The sequence below is a fragment of the Gobio gobio genome, assembly GCF_949357685.1.
Source record: "Gobio gobio genome assembly, chromosome: 19".
NCBI classification, from domain to species: Eukaryota; Metazoa; Chordata; class Actinopteri; order Cypriniformes; family Gobionidae; genus Gobio; species Gobio gobio.
Window position 1 is genome coordinate 32,800,990 of NC_137112.1, and position 27,505 is coordinate 32,828,494.

General features: G+C 37.7%; 1 protein-coding gene across 10 annotated transcripts in view; it reads right to left on the reverse strand.

The window, feature by feature from the left end:
- plekha6 (pleckstrin homology domain containing, family A member 6) overlaps positions 1 to 26,536 on the reverse strand; it is an 88,147-nt gene extending 61,611 nt beyond the window's left edge. For 5 of the 10 annotated variants that reach the window (XM_079844754.1, XM_079844766.1, XM_079844764.1 and 2 more), the window contains exon 1: positions 12,027 to 12,474. In XM_079844754.1, the coding sequence (XP_079700880.1) occupies positions 12,027 to 12,061 (35 nt within the window). In that variant the 5' untranslated portion in view covers positions 12,062 to 12,474. Of the gene's footprint in view, positions 1 to 12,026; positions 12,475 to 26,329 lie in introns of those variants that run through there. The other 5 variants (XM_079844756.1, XM_079844765.1, XM_079844767.1 and 2 more) reach the window with 4 other exon arrangements.
- Between the last annotated feature and the right edge of the window lie 969 nt (positions 26,537 to 27,505).

Genomic DNA, 27,505 nt, shown 5'->3' on the forward strand with positions numbered 1-27,505 from the left:
GACTGTGATGAATGGGATGTGCGCGTACGTGCCTGTGCATATAAATGTGCGCACGTGTGCTTTCATTCTTTCTGCCATTGCTATGAGATGATGCAATCACAAGTCAAACCTCTGACCTCAGCACCGCCAAGATGGTGGCGGCGAGCAAAATCACAATAGCCACATCACAGCGACCACATCCTCACCGCTTGCCAGAGGATGAGTGGGAAGAAAGACGAGAGGGGGTTGGAGGGACGATAGGAGGAAAGGAGGGAGGGATGGGGGATGAATAATTACACTTGAGTGCTGCCGCCAATGAGCTTGCAGCGGACCACAAAGCGATGCGCAGAAACCTGATCACTGGCTGTTTTCTGAAGCTCACAACAGCAACATTTTCGCTGAGTCTATTTCAACGATAAAGATGGAGCGAATGGCATCCTAATGTTCTCTGTAGAGAGAATATGTATGTTCACAGAAACAGGATGACATCACAGACCAAATTAATAATGGATAATAAGGACATGACCATGATTTAAATCACTCATGGTCATTTTAAACTATTTGACTTCTTGGAGATGTGAGAGTGCAGACGTGGTGTTTCAGCAGTTTTCCTAGCAACAGCAATCCTGCGATTGCACACGCGTGTTCACACTCACATGCAATGACTCACCCCGCATTGAGGATGTCAGAGACAGAGCCATTAATGTAGGTACCATATTAACTACATAATCATACATTATCTCTCTCTCTTTATATGTATTTTTTTTCCTTTTTGCAGAACATCATTTTTAACATATCATTTTTAAATGGCAAGATCATAAAAAGGAAAACTGCTTTGCTTTAATAAATTGTGAAATGTAATACTGTCTGTAATTTAAAATGTAAAATAACCCTTATCTATGTTAATATATTATACCTATGGTGTTGTTCGGACCCCCAAATTTTTTATTTTTAAAGTCACGTCACAAAAATGACCGTCATAGGAAATGATTGGGAATTTTTTTTTGTGCGTACAATCAACAAATCAGCCACGATGCAGAAAAAAAGTGTACACGTGATTAAGCTCTGATAAAGCATTTCTGTTCATTTTTGTTGCAGTTTTGATTCATTTTGATGTTATGTGTAAAATGTCTTTGTGTTCAGATTTGGCTGTAATAAAACGGATGCAAAAAACAACACTTCAAATCAACATTTCAAACAAAAACTTAAAATTTGAAACCTTGACAAAAAGTAGTTGAGAATGTCTTAACATATATATAAAAATCTGCAACTTTAAGTTTAAAACAACGTTTTTAGAGAATTTTGAAGCCTTTTTATATAAAGCTATAGAGGAATCTGGTTACACCATGGCATTACATATATTTTTCTTTTTTACTCCTACCAGATGGCTCTAATCTGCCTTCAAAATTTTGATTTTAAAGGCATTGTCTCTTTTCTAACATGAAATACTGCTTTAATTGAAAAGTAATAACAAAAATATTTGAATCTTTACTTAAACTTTTTTTTACTGACACCAAACTTTTGAACAGCATGAAGGTAATTCACTTATGAATGTAAATTAGTTTGTTTTAAAATCTTTCCGGTCTAACTGACATTTGTTATGACATTCGCTTCAAACATTACAATGCTTATGAACTTTTGTTTACTCTACAATAAGTAAATCCACTACCGCAAAAACAGCAGTTCAAACACAAAATTCTAAAGCTTGTTTCTCTGGTGCATAAGGTCTATAAGTGAGGATAATGCTTAAAACACGAAAAAATACTTTAATTCAAAACACATTCTCTGAATACAGCTCTTATATGAGTTAAAAGGAACATGTTTCCTTTCAAGGTTAGGATATTAAAGCCCGGGGCTGTTGGGTACAAAAGAAGAAGAAAAAAAAAGAATATGAGAAGCATGCTTCATAAGTAAATTTATCTTGTTTTAAGAATAGATGTTTCCAAAAGAAAATCATGACAAAAATACAGTTTTTGTTTTTCAGTGAACAAGTGTGGATGATCCGAGAGCAGCTTATTAATTTGCTCTCAGCGGGCTCTCCTCAGGGGGAGGCATCATGGGAAATGATACAGGGAGTTTCCCACTACTTCCCTTCATGTTCTTCAAAGCTAAGGTTACATTTTCGAACTGCCAAGAGCTGCCCAGGGCTCTCTGCCTTCAATGAATGTAATCTCATAGTAAAGAGAAGAGGAAAAAGACAATGAGAAAAAGAGGGAGAGAGAGGGGAAAGTAACAGTAATACAAAAAAAAAAAAGAGCAGAAGTGGGGAAATTTACCTGTGTCTAATTAATGATGGGGCTGCGGTGAGTATTGATTGTTAAGACTCACCCAAATGGATCAATGCACAATGTGGAAAAGGGCTGCTGACAAAGCTTTCTCTCAGGACAATCCCATTGAGGATTGCGCTCAGTGTATGAGGCCGTCCATTAAACTGCTTTTCACAGAATGTAACAGCAATACATGACTTTAAAGGAATAGTTCACCTGAAAATCGTCAAACACATATCCAGTTTGTTTTCTCTGGAACGTGAAAGTAAAAAATTCTGATTGATTTCCGCAACTCTTTCCATACTGACCAAACATTACAATGCTTGTAATGTCAATTTCAATTTCCCCCCAAAAATAAGATTACAATGCTGGTTTGTTTCTCACACAAAACTATCACTTAACAAACAAATCAAGACCATTTTTATGGTGCATTATGGTGTTTTTTTTGTTTTGTTGTTTGTCATTTTTGAGTTTGACTTTTTTTAATTCCATTAAAAAAAATTGCATACAAAGTTTGGAATGACATGAGGCAAAATAAATGACCAAAGGTATGTTTTTAAATTCTATTTTTATTTATATTCAAAAATAAATGTTATTTTTATTTAAATTATATTTTTAAAAACGCTCAGGTAGCCCTGTTGCAATGAAAATATTTCGCTGCAAGCTACAAAGTAATGAAATCTTAAAACTATAAAATTTCTCATAAGCTCATCACTCAGGCTTTATCACCACTGTCTATTTTGTTTATTAGTTTGATTGTTAATAGTTTCACATAGCCTGCCACGGACTCAATAAATCATGGAATATTAAACGTGCACCCAAACGAGGGATAAATCACATGGGTGAATCTGGCTCCGGGCCACGAAGACACAAAGCTTACATGACAATTTGGTCAAATGATTCACAGATTGGTCTTCCAGGACGGCCTGAATATCCCTCTAGCCATCCAGCAGACGGTAAATCTGTCAGACACGCCCAGATGACATCACAGCAGTGGAGAGTGATTAGTGCCCACTCTCAGGTTTGCTGGCCGAAGCTCAAATCCATCTCCCCCTTTCTTTCGTACTCTCTCTCTATTTCTGTTGGAGATATACACACACACGGGTACTGTGCTCTCTCTGACCAAGTGAAACAATACCTTCCAGAACATTGCTGAGCTGTGCTTTCTTTCGTAACTGTGAGATTTATTACTCAACAGTGCTTACGATAGTCCTGTAATTTCAGGTGGAACTGTGTATGTTTACATATGAAGAGACCTGGCAAACGTTCAGGCTCTACACTGATATATGCGCATTTATGATTCCAATAAAACACGCTGCTTTCTGATAACACTCATCATTATGTCATTTATGATGGTGCCACATCCAGGTGCTTCCTTTAAACAAACAATGGGAGCTTAATTACAAAAGGAGGAGACACACAGGCTCGCATACACACACCTCAAAAAGGTCTGTGATTAAGGTTTTGATTGATAGAAGGAATAAAGTTGGCCTTTGCTGGCCTGACTGAAGCAGAAATCAGTCAAGTGTTGATGGAGGTGCAGGTGCTACAGTAAAATCAGATCAAGGGGAGATATGGGTAATTTAATCCGTCTGATGGCAAAAATCCAACTCTGCTTTTATAACTGCTATATGAGAGAGTATCATGTGTAGACCTATGTCCATAGATTTTTCCAATTGTAACATACACTACCATTTAAAAGTTTGGGATAAGATCTGTGGGATCTATTCTATTTTAAAATGTTTTTGAAATAAGTCTCTTATGCCCACTAGGGCTGTGCGATATTGAAGAAAATAATTATAATTAAATAATGCAATATTTGATTATGCGATACTATATTGCTTTAAGTGTGTAAAATCTATTTAAATTATATTAAAACAATTTATTTAAAAACTGAGAACGATACCATTTATGTGTTTCACATTCTTTCTGGGAAAAGAAAGCATCGCTACAACTTCTGAAAGTGACCGGCAGTGTTTTAGCAAAAATGTATGTCACAAATCTGACAATATCATTTTTAACATCAATGTAAACAAACAAAAAATGTAATGACAATATTTAAATATCTTGACTGTTCGAGTGTGTAACAAGACACGAAACAGAACTGAAGGGCTCACACGCTTCAGAGAGGCGGCTTGTGTGCACGTTTCGGTGTGCGTGTCAGACAGCACGAGACTGCAAGTTGTTCTTCGCAAGTTATTGCATTTAATAACTCTTTTTAACGTCAAGCAAGTCACATAAGTAACAGTCGTGTGCCCAGTCTATTCTCTGCTATATGCATCGACCTAAAACGTAAAATTTTCACAATGTTGAAGTAGCCTATTAAAATCATTCAGATATTGCGTGCCCTTGCGATATGCATATTGCAATATGTACATTTGCGATATTTCGATATATTGTGCAGCCCTAATGCTCACCAAGGCTGCTTTTATTTGATCAAAAATACAGTAAAAACAGTAATATTGTGAAATATTACAATTTAAAACTGTTTCCTATTTTAATAATGTAATTTTTTCCTGTGATGGAAAAATATAATTTTTTTTGCATCATTACTCCAGTCTTCAGTGTCACACGATCCTTCAGAAATCATTCTAATATGCTGATTTGGTGCTCAAAATATATTTCTTATTGCTATAAATGTTGAAAACATTTTCCAGGATTCCTTGATGAATTTATGGGCTTTCCTGTAGCTCAAACAGTAGAGCATGGCGCTAGCAACGCCAAGGTCATGGATTCGATTCCTAGGGAAAGCAAGAACTGATAAAATGTAATATGTGTACCTTGAATGCAATGTAAGTCGCTTTGGATAAAAGTGTCTGCCAAATGCGTAAATGTAAAATGTAGATAGTACATTTGAAATCTTCTGTCATATTATAAACATCTTTGCTGTCACTTTGCTGAATAACAGTATACCTGAATATTGTGCATTAGGCCAGGGGTTTTCAAACTTTGAGATGCCAAGGACCCCCCGAACATGATGAACATTTTATGAGAGACCCCCTAAATACAACATATTGTTTCCAAACTTAAATTGGCTAAACTTAATGTTGGATGTATAAACATGAAGAAGAATATTTTCTATAAAAAATGATTTGTAGGAATACTGCCTTACAACCCCAGTGAGCAAGATAAAGGGGACTATTGAGAAAAACTCACTAGAAAGATACAAAGCAAACATGTTATACGGCAAGAAATGTTTGGACCATTTTATTTTTGCTTTGTCTTTTTATTCTCTGAAATTTTCTGGGGACACCTTTGAACCTTCTGGAGGACCCCTGGGGGTCCCTGGACCCCAGTTTGAAAACCCCTGCATTAGGCCAAAACAATGATGGTGTCAAAGACAAAACATGAGTTTTGTGAGTTTTGTGACAAAACGGGGAAAAAATATAAAAAATAATAGCATAAGATTAGAGGAAATAGTATAGGACATTAGGGTTAAGCTAATGTTACAGATTTGTTTTGGTAAAATGTTCTCATTAGTCTTCTCGTAACCTCTTGTGAGTTGCAGGATCCTTCAACTTAACCAGGGTCCATCAAGGACCTTGTATACTCTTGAGACAAGAGATTAAGAATGAGGCAATATCCTTTCAGGAACACAAGGGAGTTAGCAAATCCCCAACCACAAGACATGGCTTAAGACTGAGACTGGGGTTAAGACAAAGAATGTAAGTACACACACGCCACCACAACTTCATATGAATAATGTGTCCTTTGACCTGCATCTCAGACAGACAAAACACAATTACAACTTCAGACAAATCCAGATTTCAATATCACAATTTTTCTGCAAAATCTGCAAAACAACAGGGACACTACATGAGGAGTCTGAAGTGAACATACAGAGCTCAACAAACTAGTTAATACCAGGTTTAAATTAAATTTGTAAACCTGAAACATACTGCCACAAAGGCAGGCGATCAATAAAAAAAACAATTAAGTTCAATCAAATAATATTGTTGGAAAGTGCATGGTTCCTGTTCCCCAAGGTGACAGCTATGTGGTTGAGTGCAGTTTTTAAAATGCATTTGGGACCAAATGTAGTAAAGCAACGGTTTATTAGGTTTAGAAAATGTCCCTTTCCTTCCAAACTTTGATTGCAAGTAACTGCCCACTGCTGCTTTTAGAAAAACCCTTCTCATCTGTCGGTGTGATACATGTAGCCAGTACAATATGCAGTATCTTAATATAATAAATTAAACAATTTAAAAAAGAAAATCATAGGCGAGAGGATCCAACTGCTAACATTAAAAGCTTATGATTCATTAAAAGATAATCCAGGTATTTTTCTCCCTCCTTCCTTCCTTCCTTCCTTCCTTCCTTCCTTCCTTCCTTCCTTCCTTCCTTCCTTCCTTCCTTCCTTCCTTCCTTCCTTCCTTCCTTCCTTCCTTCCTTCCTTCCTTCCTTCCTTCCTTCCTTCCTTCCTTCCTTCCTTCCTTCCTTCCTTCCTTCCTTCCTTCCTTCCTTCCTTCCTTCCTTTTTATTTTACTTACATTTACTTATTATTATTTAAATTATGTAAATGTTCTGGTCTGCAGTGGTCAGTATCTATCAAAAGTGGTCCAAGGAAGGAACCGTGGTCCCGGCGACAGGGTCATGGGCGGCCAAGGCTCATTATGCATCATCGTTCATAAAGAGTTCAAAAAGTACACAATGGCTGTAGAATGTGTTTTGAATAATCATGCACTTTGTATGATGCTGTGCCTGACAATATAGCTATTTAATAATAAAACAATTTCTCTGCTGATGAATACTAGAAAAATTATGGCTACGCTTAATTTTTTCAGATCCAAATTTGCACACATGCTTTAATCCAAATCACGTACACACTTAAAATGTTTCCAGAGCCCTTTATGCTGTGGTGGGTTTTATGTAAACACTACTATAATAATTCACAGATAAGAGTAGGAAATGTGCTGTGGTATTTGCTTAAAATGATTCAAATACACCCACGGCCTAGATAATCATTTCATATAATTTCCTCCTTGCGCTAACACAAAGCATTCTCACTCTAGAGCCGAGGCCAAATAGAAACGGCTGATAACGTGGAAAATTTATTTCACTTTGCAGAAACTGTGTGGAAATAAATTCAATGCAGTTTAACAGCACTAATTAACCCGAGTCAATACTAGAAATAATACAATTCCAGGTTAACAAGGGTTTAGGAGAATTTCTTTGAAAAAGCCCACTAAGCTTAATGAGTCATGTCTAACAAAAGACACGGCTAGCAAAATATTTACCATGCTAGCTGCCAAAATCGTGAAGTTACTACTGTTTACTACCAAGGAACCATAACACTTTGGGATCTCCTGCAAACCGCGTATGAAGCTTTCAGAATCATTCATTTTATGACAGTGCTGGCTAAGAACAAACTTCCACAGTTTTACTGCAGTAAGTACAATATTCTGAGAAAATCTTTACCATGGTAACGTTTTCTATGCAAGTTAAAGGCCCACTGAAACGCACAGCATTATTCAATGTGTTGATGTAATTTCCAAGGAAACAGGAAGACAGGGCGATACATATCGAACAGTTCCTCCCGTTTTATTTTAAGCCAATAGCGTTTCATTTATATCACATTCAGCTCGGTAAAGCCACAGTTTCCTCCTAATCTCTAACCGTTTCTCCTCTTAATCACCTCCATATATCGCTTTAAAATATAGCATTTTGTGCAGACTTCAAATGTGTCCGATACATTTTCTGGCACGCAGCGGCTTGCACATACGATCCGCTCTGTGCTATAGTGTCTCTGGACCGGAGCAGACTGCGTGCACTGTGGTGGTTCACGTAACACTAACATGAAACCAGACTTCATTCGCCCCATTAGAAAGCATATTTACAGTCTGAATCGTTCCCTGTCCCCTGTATAGTGCACTATGAGCCATTCACCATGTAGAAAATAGTAAATGTGTGAACAAGTGACAGAGCTTCTGAGAAGCAGGGCTGCGTTCAGCCCAGACAAAACGTTGCAAAAGGTTTTTTAAACGGAAACGGTGCTGTGTTGAACACCCTGTTCTGATGACGCAGGAGTTGCAACTATGGCAGCTAAGAAGGCCATTCTTTGTGTTCTTTTTGAAGAATTTTTGGAGCCTGATGAAATCGATATAAATACATAATTAATACTGCAAAATACACTCGATGCAATCACTGCCCTTGCCGTCCAGAATAAAAGAGAACATCCCCATCCCATTGAATCAACTTAATCTCCTGGTAATCAATTCTAATTTAAATCATTTTATTTCTAGTTCTTACTTTTTTATATCTTGTATTTTCTTTCAAATTTTTATGTAAAGCACGTATGATTGTGTAGGAGATTTTGTATATAAATAAATTTGCCTTGCAATGAAGCTAAAAATATAAACAACTACATCATCATGTTGATATGCTATATTTTTACTATAAAACTCTTAAGACAATCACGTCTTCTAATATCTTCAATTGTTGCATATACCGACCTGCAGCGGACACATTTGTAAACAACTTCACTTGGACCCATTGTGCGAGCGAGCTGTCTCTTTAATACCGTGTGGTTTATATACATGTTGCTGCTGATTGGGCTGACATATTTGACACACCCACCAAACGAGAGAAAACGCATCTCAAACCCGTTGCACACCGTTTCCAGGAAACATGATGTTCAACGTTTGAACGTGCCCCTGAAGTTCATGTCATCAAAATCCTTGATCCATATTGGCGGAAGCGAGAGACTGTAAGTTTTGAATGCTTATATCTTCTAAATGTGAAATTTGTCATTGTTTTGGAGCACACTAGCTTATAGATAACAGTAAGACTAATATATTCATACTAAAAGCCAAAAGACTTCAATTTTGATTTCATGGCTATTTTAAAGTGCAATAAGTTAGTTGCAAAAACAGCACCAGATTTACAAACTAATGTTCAAAACTCCCTGGGTGATGACATCTATTAAACTGAGCTAATACTGGAAACAAGTGCTAATTAAGAGTTTCCATTATCTAAGCATGAACAAATTAACACTTATAAATGTATTTTTGGTTTGAACAAACTTTTTCATTCAATTACTTACTCTGGACTAAGCTAAGTAATTAACATGCCCCCAGTGTATAGCACATATCAAGTGTTGAAAAAACAAGAATTCAGTCAGCTATCAGAGGGAGTCTATTGGGACATGTGAAATAAGATATGACAGAGTTGTAAGTGCTTCTTAGAGGAAACTTGCAATTAAAAGTTGTGCAAATGCGACTAGTTGGTGGGTTGCCTGAAAGACTAGTCAGCTAAGGAATCCCTGTATAATTAGGCTGGTTTCGGGTACACCTTACCCTGAACAGAAACGTTCGAGGGACATTTACAATTATTGCATTTAAAAACTGAACCAATTTTTAAAATTAGTTTTAAAGGAATAAAGTCTGAATGTGTCAGTCTGAATGTGCATGGCTGTAGTGTTTAAAAGGAGATCAATTTAGTCAACCACTGACTCATTGTGAATACAATCTGTTGGTATAAGATTGATCCTTTCCTGCAGATTTGAGATCAGTATTGTCATTTAATTAAACAGTAGAAGGGGCTTAGAAGAACTGGACGAGGAAAACTGAAAAAGGTCGAACTATTCCACAGGCAAGTGACATGGCAGCCTAGATCCCTCACAAGCCAATGAGATTGGTCTTGAGCCACACAGTAGAAGTCCTATTTGTGCTTCTGTTCCCGTGTCAGGTCAGAGAAGAAATAGGCCAAGCTACAACAGAGACAACCGATGCCACTCCTTGATAACCTACTGTAGTAAGATTGCAGTGAAACATGAGAGATGATGACACACTTGGACTCAACAAACATGCATTACTTTTGCTTCATACTGGGTAAGGACGTGCATGTCCACATTTCACGTGAGATATGTTGATAAGACTGCAATGCCTGTCATGCACCTTGTGGGCAATGGCATTCAGACACGTACGATACATTGAAATGATATGTTCCTGACACTCCTGGAGCCTCAACAGCACTTCAAACCACCACCTAAATTTGCACTCGTTTTTTCCACTCACAAATCCTTATTGAAGGATGAGACCTAGTCACTCCACACCAGCTGGAGAGGGGCGTTCCCAGAACATTCCAAAGCACAATACCACCTCCAATGGGCAAAACACACTTCTTTCCTTGCATACTTCCTTGTTGGTGAGGGCTGAGGACAGAAAACAGAGTAGCAGGCTGCAATCTTTCAACAAATAGGATGACTTGTGCTAACAGAAGATCATTTCAAATCAACACATTCCCAACAATACCTTTTAAGCCTTGTGACCACTTGCTACAACTGGCTACCTGCGTAGTTGTCAAGGGATGGGTTCCTCTCATGACATGATGGGAAAGGTTTAGCAGATATAGGTACCCCAGGATAGGTATAGCACATACTATCCTGCAGAGTTTAGCTCTAATCATAGTCAAACACACTTGAGCCAGCTAATCAATGCCTTCGGGATTACTTGAGACTTCCAGGCAAGTGTGTTTTGGGTAGTTTGGAGCTAAACTCTGCAGGACTTTGACCCTCCAGGAGCAGGATTGGACACCCCTAGTTTAGCATTCTGAAACTTGCTAGTTATTGATCTGGGGTTCTTCTTATAGTCTGAACCAAAAGGTCCTTTATGGCACACAGACTGTTCAGAAACATCAAGCATTTGCTTTAATTCTACACCACTAGCTTTATTGTTCTGCACTGCAAGTTATTGTTCTTGCCTGACAGCACTTTCACGCTTTGAACTTTACTGCAAGTGAACTGTGCTTAAGTTAGAGAAATTCTTCCAGTCAAAATACTCTGGCCTTCGCTGTGTTTCCCCAAGAGTAATCAAGACTTGGAGGTTCTCCTTCACGTCTGCAAGCAAATTCTCCATTTACACAAATTTCCCATCTGGGAACAATGAGGAAAAACTCCATTCCCACTTTGTTCACTAATCCCTGCAACCAGACATTTTATTGAAGATATACCTTTAGTAAACATAGAGTTGAGTCATTATTGATAATGTTTTACAAGCAGGTTAAGGGTTATGGATGGGAGGTGGCTCTTAAACCTGATAACCTTTTTTGCATGAAACACTAAAAACACATTGTGAGTGTAAAACTACCAATTTCAGTACAAAGACACAGCTTAAGCTGCTAGCTGTGTTTTAAAAGTATGCTAGCTGGTCCAAGCTGGTTATTAGTTGGTTAAAGTCGATTGACCAGCCACAATATTCCAAAAATCAACTTAAACACCTTATTGACTGATTAACTAGTTTGTCCAAGAGTGTCCAGGCAACTAAAATAATCTCATGTGACCACAGTAGAAGAAAAGCGATTTTAAAAGAAAGCTATTCAGGTGATTCAATGATTGAGATAGTATATAAAAACCAAATACGCTGAGCAAATAAACCATTATGGTATGTGGCACATTCAGAATCCAACTGGTTATCCAATAACATCAAGAGAGACCAATGCTAAGTTTAAGCCTGAATGAAAAGAAAAGGAATTCTAAGAAATAACACACACATTTGAAAGAAGTTACAAGAAACTAAAGAGTTCAAACTTTAAATGAACTTTACAGAAAATGCCATGTACCAACATGCTGTAAGATCTTTGTTGTGGTGCTATATTCCAGGCTCCTAGATCCCTCAGAAGCCCCACGCCCCCATCTATCGATCGATCCACACACATACATAAACACATGGTCTCCTTTTGCTTCCTATCCAGACATAGTCCAAACAGCCCAGCACAAAGTACTACCTCTGCACCTAAACCAGCATTAACTAGAAAACAAAACCAAAATTTTAGATGACCTACCTCTCTACGCCTTCCTCCTGTGTGTCCTCTTTCATTCTTCTTTCGGTTTCTTAATCTGTATATTGTTCTCTACTGTTCCTTTTGCCTTCGCTTTTATCCTCTCCAACTTTCTCTCAACTCTCACTTTGTCCTTCTCCACACTATACCTCTCTTTTTGTGTTGGCTGTTGAACCAGAGCCAGGGTCCAGGGGCCAGAATGAGTGGAATTTAAACAAGAAAAGCAGAAACAATCGCTTCTTTGCGGGTAATATCTTTTCTTTCTCCTGCAGCTGAACTCGCGCTCACATATGGATTACATTCCCAGGGAGGCAGCCAGCTGGATTTAAGCACAGTGGCTTTCTCTCTTTCGCTCTCTCTCTCTCTTGCTCCCTCTCACACACTCCCCTACAGATCCCCCACAGCACAGCCCCTGTCCGCTCCCTCATTTCTGTGGTGCTGTTTCTACTCTAATCATTAACTCTGATTGGGGCGGCAGTACGTCCTTTAACCCTTTCGGTGGCCTCCTGCCACTCATTCTTCATGGGTTATAAAAACAAAGACTGTTCTTACTCCTGGAATACTTTGTACCATCAACAAGGATGGTGGAAGTGAACATGAGGGCCACTGATTCAGTGCAAATAGGCTGCAGAATGTTACATAACATGGTGAAGTAGGGCAATTCATCTGAGGTTTGGATGGACTATCATGCTAGGGCTTCCCAGTAATCCGTTGTCATTGGTTTGTGGGAGCATAATCATGTCCTGTCCAACCTCTTCATACTCAGAATGTCCGCAAAAGGTTGAAGGAAACAAGCAGAAACACTATAACGTTCGCTAGTTTTGATGTTAAATCAGACATTACAGTTGCACTACTTTAGCAGTATGTGCATGTGCAGTGTACAATCTGTAAATTAAGTAATTATTATTAGTACAAATATGCAATCTCACTACTATATGCCTGAAACTAACACCACACTAAATGACAGTAAATAAAAGTTTCAGTTGCACTGAACTGCAGTAAACACAACAATATTTGCCTAGTGAAATTAACACAGCACCAAATGACAGTTAACAATTTTTAGAAACTATTGTTTGGTGCAATTAATGTCACACTAACGCAATGCTTTTTACCCAGTGAAATGTTAACCAAAACAATGGTAAACAAAATTGTGTCTACAAGCAGTTTTGCATATGCGATACAGTCCCAAAGTATGGCAAATTGTGGAACTCTACTGTTTCCCCTACAACCTGGTACTCAGAACCAGCCTGTGCAAGTTGCGTTCAGAAATGTTTAGCCATGTTTATATCATTAACTGATTTCCATAATTCCTTTAAATGTATTCAGCCCTAGTTAAAAGGATTGTTCCACTAATGAAAATGAAAAATCTGCCAATATCAACTCATTTCAACTCGTTCCAAGTCTGCATGACTTTTTCTTCTATGGAACAAATTTTTTTTAGCAGAATGTTCTTTTCAATACAATGAAAGTGAATTGTGACTAGGAGCTGTTGCAAAAAGTCCAAATAATGTGCACTATATTCTAAATTGCATTCACTTTTTGGCCATGTTTGTTCCATTGCTACTGATTTGCATAAGAACATTAAAAAATGCAGACAGATCATACAAAAAACGAACAAACAAAAAAACTGCGCTAAGTTAATTCTTAGTAATTTCCCCAATTCAACTTCGTTTAATGACAGTTTTTAGCCTCTATAATATCTTCCATCTCTGTGTTTTCTGCAAAGCGAGACAAGCCACAATGTTGTCATGTGCATTGAGATCTTTGTAGTCAGAGTAGAAGGTCAATGATAATGACAGAGAAAAATGTCTGTGGAATGACACCCCTAGGGATTATTGATAATGTTAGGCCACACACCTAATAATTATGATAATGAGTTATATTACATTTTTTGGCCTGCAATGTTCATTTATAATCCTACAGTGGCTATTTCATTAATTTGTCATTATTGGACCAGTGGACTGATTTATGCGTAACAGGATGTAATGTTCTTGTGGATTGCGCCATAACTTCAAGCCATTACCAGCTACAGTTTATAAAATAATGAGGCTGTGTGTGGTTTTGGCAACGAGCATTCTGGCCTTTCAAGAATTCCAAGGTCAAAGCACAGTTTATTTACAAACCTGCAGATAGCTACATTAGTGTTACCATTTTATCAGACTTCTATTGGTTTATCATCTGTGAACAAAAACAGTTCTACAAAGTTTCTCTTTATTTTCCTGCACCTCACATACTCAGCCCTAGTTAAAGAGATAATTCACCCCAAAATGAACAGTGTCATCATTTACTCACCTCTTAATGACAACTTTTATGTTGTTTTTGGCTACTTTGAAGCTTGACAGCCACTGGTTACCATTCACTTTCATTATATGGAAGAGAGCATCATGAACATCCTGTCTATTATCTCTGTGCTACGAGTTCTACAAAATCAATTGGATTTGGAACAATATAAGGCCAATTCACACTGCAGAGACAAACGCCAACAAACAATTCTGTCTGAGTTTGTTGGATCAGTGTGTTATCCCTGTCGGCGTATGTTGCCTTTGGTCTGAGTTTGTTTTCACCCGACTGAACATGTTCAATCTGTGTTTGTTGGGTCGTGGAATGTCTGAGCAGCGTGGTATGATTTTCCAACAAACGACAACAAACTCTGACGTAATCTGACCTGGACACTAACCATTGCCATGATGATGAGGCAAATCCCTTGCAAAGACGTAGGTCCCTTGCGTGTTTGGTAATTACCCTTGTAGTGAAAAAAATGGAAGGTTTCTGGACAAATCTGGGGCCTCATTTATAAACGTTGCGTACGCACAAAAGAAGGCGTACGCCACTCTCTACGCAATAATTGGTATTTATAAAAAGCAAACTTGACGGGAAAATGTGCGGTCCTTCACGCAAGCTCTGACCCAGGCGTACGCACAAAAACGGGTGAAATGAGAAATGGCGACACCGTCGGCAGATGGAAGAAACACGTGAAAGTGTGTGAAACTGTAGACCATTGTGTAAAAGAAATGGCAATACTGCCTCTCATAAATAACATGAAGACTTCACAAAGCAAGTCTTACAATTAACAGCCTACACGAACACCTGTTTGATCGATCTGCAGTGTAAAACAAACAAAACCAAACGAAAATTACAACAGAAATGCAAATTAACACATATTTGCAAAAAGAAAAGTGAAATATGTTCTGCAATAATATTGGCATGTTATGCAATTCATCCTCATAAATAATATGGTAAACAGAATGAAATAATGTGCAAAACTGATAGGCTATTCTCGTCAATGTGTCCGTCTGGCGGAGCAGATATAGATTCAAATAGGAAGACAGACAGATAGATAGATAGATAATTAGGGAGATATATAGATAAATAGATAGATTGATGTAGGCTATTCATTGTCCACTGGGGAAAGTTGTTTTCATAGTAAAAATTTCTTCATCAGCTACGGAATCATGGTATTCATGCATATGCCTTTAGTTTGTTTTATTTTTGATAAAATAACGTATAACGTATGTCTCAACCATTCAGAAAGCTGCAAGACTTTCCATTTGCACTGAACTAGCCTATTTCCCATTTCCACGTAGATTATAACCGACATCTGTAGCTTGTCAGATGCAATTAAATGGATGGAAATAAAATGCCCCATCACAATGCGTAATGACGCACAATGGCTGATATTGCGCTCTTAGAAGATGTGGCAAATGGAAGGAGTCAGAGTGAACGCATCTTCAGACAGCAAGAAGACTTGCTGGCAAACGAGGACACACTCAGGCGATGGTGCACTAGACGCTTTTTTGCCTCGACTTTGATGTCCGACCATTTCTTTTTTATTTCGGCCACGGTCCAAGGTTGTAAGGGCTACAGCATTTACGGCGTCTGCAACATTTTGCCACTCAAGTGCCTTTTTGGCATTAGTAATTGCCAATTACTGTGCCCTCCAAAACAACATTTTTCTCATCTTTTCCACCCCGCCAACGATAACTTCTACTTCACATTGAGTGAGGTTACGTTTTTTTGATTTCATCTCTGTGTTTGCCATGATTTCGCAATCGATGAATATTAACTTGGGGGCGTTTCGCGGACTATTTATAGGCAACTATGGGCGTGACATGAAGCCGCAAAAGCTACGCTACATTTAGAATTGATTGTGAATTATTAAGGGAAAACTGCGTAGGATGTGCGTGCGCACGGTTTTATAAATCCGAATATTTCTGTGCGTACGCACGTCCTATGTTTCATCCGTACGCCACTTCTGACGCAAATCCTACGCAAAGTTTTATAAATGAGGCCCCAGAAGACAATTCGAGAAAAAGAGCAAGGAGATTTTCGCGAGAGCACACTGGACAAAGTTTGTGCATGCACACGTAAAATCTGAATGAGAGCAGAGCCTTATTTGAAAGCACCCATCCAGTAAGTTTTGTGCAAGAGTGAAAGAAATCCGCCTGCGAGCGGAAAGATTCGTTAATGGATGCACTCTCGCGTTACAATAATGCGCTCTCGACATTTAACGCCATAGAAACTGCCTCAAATTATGTCAAAATATTTGATTGATGTCTAAACGCTACAATCTTTTATTTTTATTGGTTAAAATGAAAGGAGAATATAGGTGCTCGACCATTTCTGTGGGTGCTTGAGTTTGTCTGTGTCTGTTGAGGCAGTGTGAACATGACAGTTATTTTTCGTAAAATTCTAAATCCAACAGCCAACTTGTTTGTTGGCGCTTCTGTGCAGTGTGAATTGGCCTTTAGGTGAACTGTCACTTTAAGTCCATCTCTGATTCCAATAAGTGGTTGCAATTTTCACATACAAGGTCTCTGTCCCAGCTATTCATTCCTAAAACAAACTTCTAATGAAGACTGTCCTCATAACTTATCCTGGCATCTGATGGCCATGCATGTCCTATTAGTGCTTGCAATGTGGCCACTTGTTTTCCTAAATTCTCATACTGATATACGGACAAAGCTCTCACAGTGTCCATGCTGTATCATTCCACATTCTTCAGTGACACTCCTTCCATCCTATCAGACACTCTGGCTGCCTTCTCACAAACACTTCGGGTTCAAGACCAGGGAGGCGGGCAAAACAGATGAAAACATTCCAAAACCTAGCTGACTCTCAACAGGATGAGTATAAATGTGGATTGTCTTATAATTGATTCTTGTCTCATGTAAGTCAAGTCTTATGTAAGTTTTAAAAGCACAGAAATTCAAAAACAACAATGGCTTTAGCAAAAAAAAAGGGGAAAAAAACAATGAACAAAGAAACAATAAATAAACATAAATATGAATTCTGTATTTTTACATTGTGAGGGCAAGTATAAATAATAAATAATAAAAAACTAAAGGTGTAAAATACTTGTTTACTGGTTGATCTACTGTACCTTTATGCCCATGGGGTTTGAAAGCTTCCCAGTAAGATATTGAGCATTTATTCAAACCACCTTGAAATCTGAAGTAATATATCAAGCGGTGACATGATGCAAGGTCATATCCATTTCCTGTTCCATTACCACCTCATTCACACATCATCATAGTACACCAGACTGGTATTACACAAATGGACTCATGGGTAAATGTGTTCTGGAGTTCTGGTACAAACACATTTTTTTACTCCATACCAGAGGGATGCATAAGTGCATGTGCCTTACAGAGGGTTCCACTTTAAGTTACAACAGCATATTAAAACATTATCTTCAAATGTATGGCTTAGAGAATTGGAATCTTCATAAAGTAACAGCATTTAAATATAGTAAATGCAAATACAACCTGAACACCTGATGCAAATAAGAACAATAATTAAAAAATAAATACAATAAAAATCACCATTGGTGGTTGATTTTAGATTTACTTAATTTGGTCCAAACCTCTATGCCTTCTGAGAAAGAAAACTGATTTTTTTAAAGAATATCCAGACCAGTCTTTTCAATATTAATAAAAGTAAATAAGGTAAAAAAAAGTACTATAAGAAGTATCATAAAATTGTCCATATGATTTGAATGACATCCATATGACATACAAGCAGTGTCCAATTTGTGAACAAATCATTCATTTGAATTGGATTCTTGCAATAAATCAGTTTCTCCAGTTCACAAAACCAGTCCCAATGATTTATTCATGAATCAAACTGATCCAGTTCTTAAATTCTAACTGGTTTAATATCCCAATCGACCCAATGGGGACGATTTACAATAAAATTAAATAAAAAAATAGGTCTGTTTGTCACACAAAGCTATTGTTGTAACGGTTTGGGTGTGCACAGGAACAGGCTGAAGACTCAGGAGATAATAAGCAAACATAAACTTTAATCCAAACCTCACAAGGAACTATAGACAGGCAACGGAAACCCAATGTAACATAACAGTGACTAGACAAAGACTGAAGGTGAGGGTGTAACTTAAGTAGTGAAGAGAAACAAGATGTTTAACAAGACACAGCTGGGACAAAGGGACAGATGAACTAATGAGGGTAACCATGGGAACTAACAAGTGGCGGGAAACTAAGGCCCCATCCACACGGAGACGCGTTTAGCTGTAACTTTTGTACCGTATCAGCAATTCGTCCACAAGGATCCAGCGTTTTGGGAGCATGAAACCGATATTTGTTTAAACCGGGTCCCAGAGTGGATAAATCTAAAAACGACACCCTTGTGTTTTCGTGTGTACAGCCAATCCGTATATTTTGTGAAAAGATGATGTCATCACACCACGTCCCGCGTGGGAAAGACTAGAAAGGGATACAACTACGGGCACTGGGCATGCGCACATCAATATTGCGTCATTTAATTACTGTATTTGCATTATTGTAAGGGTAGGTTTAGGGTAGGTGTAGGCATTAATAAAATACATCTGGTAAGTAGCAATTTTATTTATTGTAATTTTATTGTGAGATTTTGCCTCACTTCCTACCATTGCTGTACCCTTTCTAGCCACAACTCTTCTTCTCCGTTTTTAGTTTATTTATGTGGCAGAATTACACCACCACTACATCGTTTTGAGTTGTTTTCATTGCTCTCGTGTGTACGCAGATATTTCTTGAAACGAGGGGAAAAAAAGATTGGATAGGGAAAGTTCTGGCTTCGTGTGGATAAACTAAACAGACAGACATGTAACAATTGTATGGCTTTAGACACTCTATATGGTTCATTTTTATGGCACTTTAACATCATTTTAAGAGCTTAAAAAGCTTCACACTCCATTTATTATAATCATGTGGAAAAGAGCAACCAGCACATCCTTTAAAATATCTCTTTTTGTGTTCCACAGACCAAATAGAGTAATATGGGTTTGGAACGACATGGGGGTGGGTAAATAAATGACAGAACTTTCATTTTTTGGTGAACTGTCTTTTTCTCGATATCTCTACATGGGAGAGTCCACACAGACAAGCTTTAGAGCGTGCACTGTGTCACCAACCCTGCAGAGCTTTTAGACAGGTGGCTTATTTATGCTTCCCTGGTCACCATGGAGTTAGTGCCAGCTCTCTAGCCTTGCACAAACACACACATTTATATTGGAAATGGACAGTGTGTGTGTGTGGATAAGGGGTGCGAGGGAAACGAACAGAGGGACAGAGCAACAGTGTGAGGACACTTTGTTTGCTCTGGTTACATAAGCATAACCACATGCAAATGTGCACACACACAGTCAACATACAATCTGTTCATAAGGAAGAAAAGTAGCTGGACAGGATCAAATACAAAGGACTTGACATGGCTCTAGTGTACAAATGAAACCCTGCCTGCAGAACACATTATCAACAGTACAACCAGAGACAAATATTTGAGTACAGCAGGGGGAGGATTCTCTGAATCGATGTGGTCTGTCTGTGATGTCTCAGAAGGAGGCGTCTAGAATGCTTTCAACTTTGGCACTAGCCAAGGTCAGGCTTCAACCTGGAATGGCTCTTGGGCATAAAATCCAGTGCCTTTATCAAGAGCGAGTCAACACAGATGGCCGGCCTTCTGAAACCTACTCACGGACAAACAAACAATCACACACACACGTTGTGTCCTTTCAACACGAGATAATCTGTGATAATCGAGGCACACGCATGCTCGGGCGAGGTCCGTTGGGGAATGTTATTTATCTCTATTTGTCCGACCACACAGCAGCTTGATTCATTGCCTGGGGTCCAATGTCTCGTAAGACCCACAAATCTCCCCCTTGTTGGGCCAATTAAAACATTCCAGCAGCAATCCTCTGTTTTCATTGAAGACTATTAACTTGTAATTTACCACTAATCTGTAAACCAACACAACCACAAGCATCTCTTCTCAAATCATAGGGTAAAAAAAACACCACAAAAAAACACCTGCTCTGTTGTCGACAAACAGAAAACAAGAACAGTCTAATAACAACATTTGTGACAAGTTTGTTTCTCATTAGCCATTAGAGAGTTTATTGGACCGCACTTTGATAGGATGGAGGGATGAAACGGGCCACAGAAAGACCCATTATCACTAGTCTAAGCTAAACTAAGATGGAACAGGTACTGGCAGGTTCCATGAACGAGGAATTTAGGTTATTTGTGGCTGTATGCCACTTACCCTGAGTGGACTAACCCACTGGGCAAAGAGCACTAAACCTTTTATCTTATCGATGGTGGTGCTAATTTTGGAATCCCTAGTGAGGTGCGAGCTTGCGTTAAAATGCAGATGCAGGTCATTTAATAATTCCCGTTACGATGAAGAATTATTTTACCTCAAAGTTCATGGAATAGTACCTAAAATATTTTAAAAAAATATATATTATTAAATAAAATGTATATATATATTTTTTTTTCAATATTTAAAAATAAAATAAATCATTCACCATGTTTTAAATCCATTCCTACGAACTGATTAAAAAAAACTCTATGAACACACACAATTGCTCATTATGCTTAACATCGACACCCTGTGGCCATATTGCAAGAATAACTCCACTGTCTCTCTTGATAAATAGAGATCACATTAATTACAGTCTGTTTTCATGAGGGAAAACCATTCCTTGGCAACAATTCAGTAACAACATGTGGTGAGATACAAAAATAATGAGCGCTCTCTGTAACTTTTAATCCAGAACCCTTTACAGTGACCAGGTCAGGTAAGTAGCAGTTCATAGGAAATGATTAAAAGGATTTCTCCATGGACTGGAAAATAATTACAAACCGTCATGTCCAGATGGATGAGGTTCCATCTCAGGGTGTAGCCATGTGTATTTTTTTTTTTTTTTGGACATGTTTTGTTTTGTATGTGTCTATAAGTGGCTTGTATCAAAGTGTATCAAAGTCTAGTGTGCAGTTTAAAAAGATGTCAACACCTCTCTCCTGATGACATCCGACTGTGTTTAGACAAAGGTGCATTCTATGTGCCTGCCGTCTCATCAGGGAGGTATTTAACTCTGTCCTGTTCCTCCTCTTGCCTGAGGTGAAATACTAGGGGTGTGATGAACAGGTCTCTACAAGCAACACAACTATATTCCTACAGAAACTTGTCATCTTTGTTTTCTGATTTAAGACCATGTTCCACACATAACCTTACTGTAAATGATCAGCTCCAAATCATTGGGTTATCGTGCATCCCCAAGTTGGCCTGAAACACTCAAATTTGACTTTCAGTCATGGAGAAAAGAAAACCGTTATGTTTGTCATCCGGATACTAAGAATTTGGACATATTACTCTTTTCACATACTGTTTTTTGCCTACTTTATAGGGAAGCATGTATAGATTGAGCACTGTAGAGAGTAAAAAGTTAGTTGGTTAACAGTACGTTTCCTTACTATATTAAGTAAAAACTGTGATAAATCGAATAGTAAAAAACGGTTACATTTTCAGCAAGTGATAATCGTATAATCATCGTATAATTACCTGTGAAAAACTTGACATTCCCAATTGTTATGAGTTATGTACGTTTTATGTAACATCTTATGTTATTAAATTAAAGGGATAGTTCATCCAAAAAGTTGAAAATTTCTAACATTAACCACTGGTGTCACTACTTTAATGACATCTTTACTACCTTTATGTGGTAGTGAAAGTGGTAGTTGCGTAGGCTGTCAATGGAGGGACTGAAAGCTCTCAGATTTCATTAAAAAGACCTTCATTTGGTTCCAAAGATGAACGAAAGTCTTGCGGGTTTGGAACGACATGAGGGTGAGTAATTAATGACAGACTTTTCATTTTTGGTTGAACTAATCCTTTAATGATTTAAAGTCATTGTGTTTCATAATCAAAGTCATAATCATTGTGTTTTGCATTTGTGTGTATGAAACCGTGCACCTTTTATATAAAAGTATTTACATCAGCTTGTGGAAAAACTGCTTGTGACAAGCTTTGATGCTTTATTACCTGTGCTTTTAGGGTGGTTGTCAGTATATTATAAAAGGTACAAAACATATTTTAGCACTTCAGTACATTGGTATATTAGCATTTATCCCCCCGGCCCACGCAAATTCAATCTGTAAAACCTACTAAAAAAATTACAGTCAGGGATAGTGAACTATGAACTAGGATTCATTTACAGCAACTCACAGTGTAGCATAATAGTCATAACAGCTCCCCCGCTGGACACCAGCCAAAAATATCTCCATGCCAGAAGAGCAGCCCAGCAGAGAGCGAGTGCAGGACCACTCAAAGAGCAATTAAATTGGCCAAAGCGGTTCACAGAACAAAGGAACCATATCACTAAAGCACCATAAGTCAACCCGCTCTCCTGAATCCCTGTCTGATATGACTTCCTGTGCCCCACCTCGTCTTCTGCTCTCTCTCTTTCATATTAGCCATCTAAATGATGCTCCAGAGACAGAGGTGGGAGGTAGTGACTTGTGCAGACAGCGCAAAGATACTGAAGGCTCTAATTTACACTGCGTGTGTGCTTGGGGGGGTTTGTATGCTATATGGAAACTGGCTATTGCTAATAATGGTGTGGCTAATTAGGACCCCAGATGGCCTTGCACAGTAAATCAAGAACAGACAATACAAGTTGTCGTTTCATCTCAACAGTGTCTGTCCTTTATCGGGACTGTGCTCTTTGTTGAACAAAAGACTTTTGCCTTGTTATTTAGTCCTGGCTTTTTTTTAAGGATCTCTGTCTGGAATCTTTATGACTCATAGCCCTTGCAAACAAATACTGTGGTGGTACATTGGAAAAGTGATGGTAATACTTGATGGTTACTTTTAAATGTACTATGGTACTGCATGTTTTCATTCATCTACTGTGGCATTCACGTGGCACTTCAAAAAATTCTATGGTATTTTTCCATTAAAAAATGTATTAGATTAGATTAGATTAGATTCAACTTTATTGTCATTACACAAGTACAAGTACAAGGCAACGAAATGCAGTTTAGGTCTAACCAGAAGTGCAATAGCAGCAAGTGCAGGATATACAACGTTTGCATAAATGCCGGACATGGATATGTACTAAATATATATAAATATATCTATAAATAGAGAGATGGTTATTACTATAAACAGAATCTACAGGTGAATATGTACAGTGAATAATATACAGATGGTTAATACTATAAACAGAATTTACAGGTGGATATGTACTATGAATATAATATACAGATGGCTATTACTATAAACAGAATTTTACAGATAGAGGTATACAATGATATGTTAGGCTAAAATGAGGAATATGGCAGTGGATTAAGGTATGGTATCATTTTTAACAACATACTCCTTAATTTGCAAGAATGTCAAAAGACAAGTCAAAAGACATGTTAAATAACTCTGAATTTCATGAATAAATGTTTTATAATAATAAAAATGTTTAAAATAATAAATATACTAATATATTTCACCTCAAAATATTACCATTATTATTATTATTATTAAAAAAGTGCATTATTTTAGTACATTTATTTTTTGTATTGTTTTATTATGTTGGGGGAAAAATAAATATTTTCATTTGTGTATGTTTGTTTAAAAAGTATTCTTAAATAAATTGCATTTTTATATTATTTTTAGGATACATTTCCACTAAAATTCTCATTACAATAATTAATTTTTAAATTTAATTCTAACATTTAATTTTTGCATTAATGCTTACTGCATTTTATGCTTTATGCAGTAAGCTTACAATTGAGCAAAGAGTTAAATGTCCATGACTGTCATGAAAATAATGTCACAATTCAAAATATTCTTTAGTTAATATTTTTTTAAACATTTTCTTTATGGAAAAAATAATTTCATGTTATTTATTTTTATGAGATTTTCTTTTCATGAGATTCATACAATTATTTAACAATTGTTGTCTTTTACTTAGATATGCTAAGACATTTTCTTGCCACCTTGATTTGCTTAAACTGTCTTGCTTTGATTTCAATTTCTTGTGTTCATTTGTTTATATATATATATATATATATATATATATATATATATATATATATATATATATATATATATATATATATATATATATATATATATATATATATATATATATATATATATATATATATATATATATATATATATATATATATATATATATATATTCACCCAATTAGGGGGAAAGTGGTAAAGACTTTTCTTAAAATGTAGAGACTATCCTCAGACATTGTGTGCTGCAAGGGTATTTTGGGGAAAGGTGTGCCCAAATGAGCTTTTATCTCTGCACAAACTCAGATAAACATCACAGTGAACACTGAATAGCTCCTTAGACACAGGACAAGTGGGGTATTCTTCCTCTCTCCCGTCTGTCATCTTCAAGCTTTTTGTTCACCTCTCCTGATCCATCGGCCAGTGCCAAGTCTGTCCATCCAGACACCGAGGCAACTATTCACCCTGTGCTAGTCACGTCGAGGGACGCCAACCCTGTCCAGAGAACAGTCAATCTGACGACTGCCACTGCCAAACCAACTTCAGCCAACTGACTTCTGCCATAGCAACAATGCTAAAAAAATCATATATTAACATGCAATTACAGCAAGGGTGGATCTTTGAAATTTATGCTGTTTAGCTTTCCATCGAATGTGGATGCAAAAAATAGGCATTATAACTGGTTTGCGGGAAGTTTCATAACTTTTAGCACAGTTCTCAATGCTTAATCTATGCCTTTTCTGCAGATGATGGCAGCCTGCCCATCACAAATGAGCATCTTTGCATTTCCCCTGAAATCCAAATATAGCGTAGAAATTAGCAAGTCTGAAATTCACACCAGCACCGCAGTTCCACCACGTGCCACTAAGCTCCAGCTTTTAAACTCGCTAAAATTAAGCCCAGGAGTTTATGGTCTCCCATTAAAATTTTTAAGCTGCCTCGTGGCTTATGCTAATCAGAGGTTTAAACTCAGAATGGCGGGATGTATATCAACAGCCTACAGCATCATCAACCCTTCTGCAGTCTTCAGATCAGTTTGTTTTTCCCGATTTCGGCATATACCACAGGCGCAAAACAGGTGCTCTGTCCTGAAAGAGTAAATCAAGTAGCAGGGGATGGTAAAACACCTTTCAGGAATGATCCACGTCTATAATTATCTGTTTTTGCTTGGTTTGAGGTGATGATGGCATATTCCTGTTGAATGATGTACACCTGGGCATCTGGATGACCTCAGACAACATCTGTCTTAGCATGCGTGCATGCGTCTTTGCTGTATTTTTCTTGCCTTTAAGCTAACATGATGAATCATAGCTTCGTCAGTTCATCTACCCGTGTATGTCGGAGGGTTATTATTGTTAACTAAAACTAAAAACATGTTTTATTATTCGAAATAAAGCAGAAATTGAATAAAATGTAAACATTAGATGGAAAAAATAATAATAAATGAAGACTAAAATATATTTAAAATGTGTTAAAAAATTACAAAAACAAAGAACTAAAATTGAAATGAAAACTGAAATTACAAAAATAAATGCTAATTCAAAATCTTAACTTTATATAGAATTTTATATAGAAATACTGGTATGTTGGTGTGAAATACTGGTAACTTCTAGAAGATCAGAAGTCCATTACGTGTTTGCATTTACACAATCTAAATCATTCAGATCACTCCTAAAATGAGGACTAAAAATAACCCAACATCTTTCATATTTACCCTAAATCTGTAAGATATGCTATCTGTAAGACAGGAAAGATTTGATCTAGTCTCTTCTAGTCTTTGGACAATGCATCAAAACCCCCTTCTCTGTCTAGACACCTTGTATCACATATCGAACACACATACAAACTCACATGCATCCATTGATTACTTCACATCTGTTCTGGAGCTAGCAACAGAGAAATGACAGAACAGAAACCATCGGTGTGGATGTAGAAAGGAGGGCTTTCCTTCTCTTTTCCCACCCAACTTGAGATTTCCCAAAAGAAAGAGGTGATCCTACCTTGCTGAGAGTTTTAATGTCTGAGAATCGTCTCGGTTAAGTCCTCGCAATGCGCTTCCTTCACTGCCTCCCTCTCTTCTCCCTATTACTGTGCTCCTGAAGCGTGGTGGTGTGGTCTGAAGGGGGGGGGGGTGGCTGGCAAAGAGAAAGAAAAGGAGAGGGTGAGCGAGAGAGAAAGGGAGAGCAAAGAATCAAAAGCTCCAGGGTAAAGACGAAACATGAAACCACCGGTGGCCCTCAGACAATCATTTCCCCCTCTCCTTTCTCTCTCCTCCACTCATCAACCTCGAAGTAAATCCCTTCCTGGTGCGTAAGAACAGCCATTTTTCGCCTCCAATCCAGATTCAATAAAGAAAATGAATAGGAGAATTGTACATCCAGCAAGGCCATACATAAAATACAACCTGTCAGCCGACTTCCGTCTTGTAACCACACACTTGCACACAGAAATGCAGCTTTTTTAATTAATAGTATGATTCTTCCACAGAGGAGAAGCCATGGCAACATTTTCTAATAAAGGGAAAGGGCTGAGGTCAGGTGCACTGTGGCCCATGAGAGAGTGTCTGACTGAGCATTTGGGGAAGGCTAACAACCATACTAAAGACAGCAGTCTCCTGAGAGGCATGGAGGACTATGGGATATAGGTGGTGATTACACTGCACAGTGCACACTTTTCATCTTCATCTTCTCGCTGCCCCAGCGTGCTTTTTATTGTTCCTTACGTGCCCGTGCATGCACACAAAGACATGTACTGAGTACATGACACATATTTGTGATGTCATACAGGGTCCTGTGCAGAAACAGCCAAACTGTGTAAGAGTGTGTGTGTGTGTGTGTGTGTGTGTGTGTGTGTGTGTGTGTGTGTGTGTGTGTGTGTGTGTGTGTGTGTGTGTGTGTGTGTGTGTGTGTGTGTGTGTGTGTGTAGTGAGAATGTGCACAGGCAAATATCACAGAAAAAAAAAACATTTTATCCAGCACACAGGGAGTCACAGGAAATTTGTATTTACATTTATAAATAATACATAAATATAAATATAAAAAATAAATAAAACCTTTAGACAGAAATGTAGTAATATCAGGCGGATACTGATAAGTTGGCAATTATTTTCATGTTATGGCCAATAACTGATACTTTTCCATCATTTTGATACATTTTTTCCCCCCGTCATTTTGATA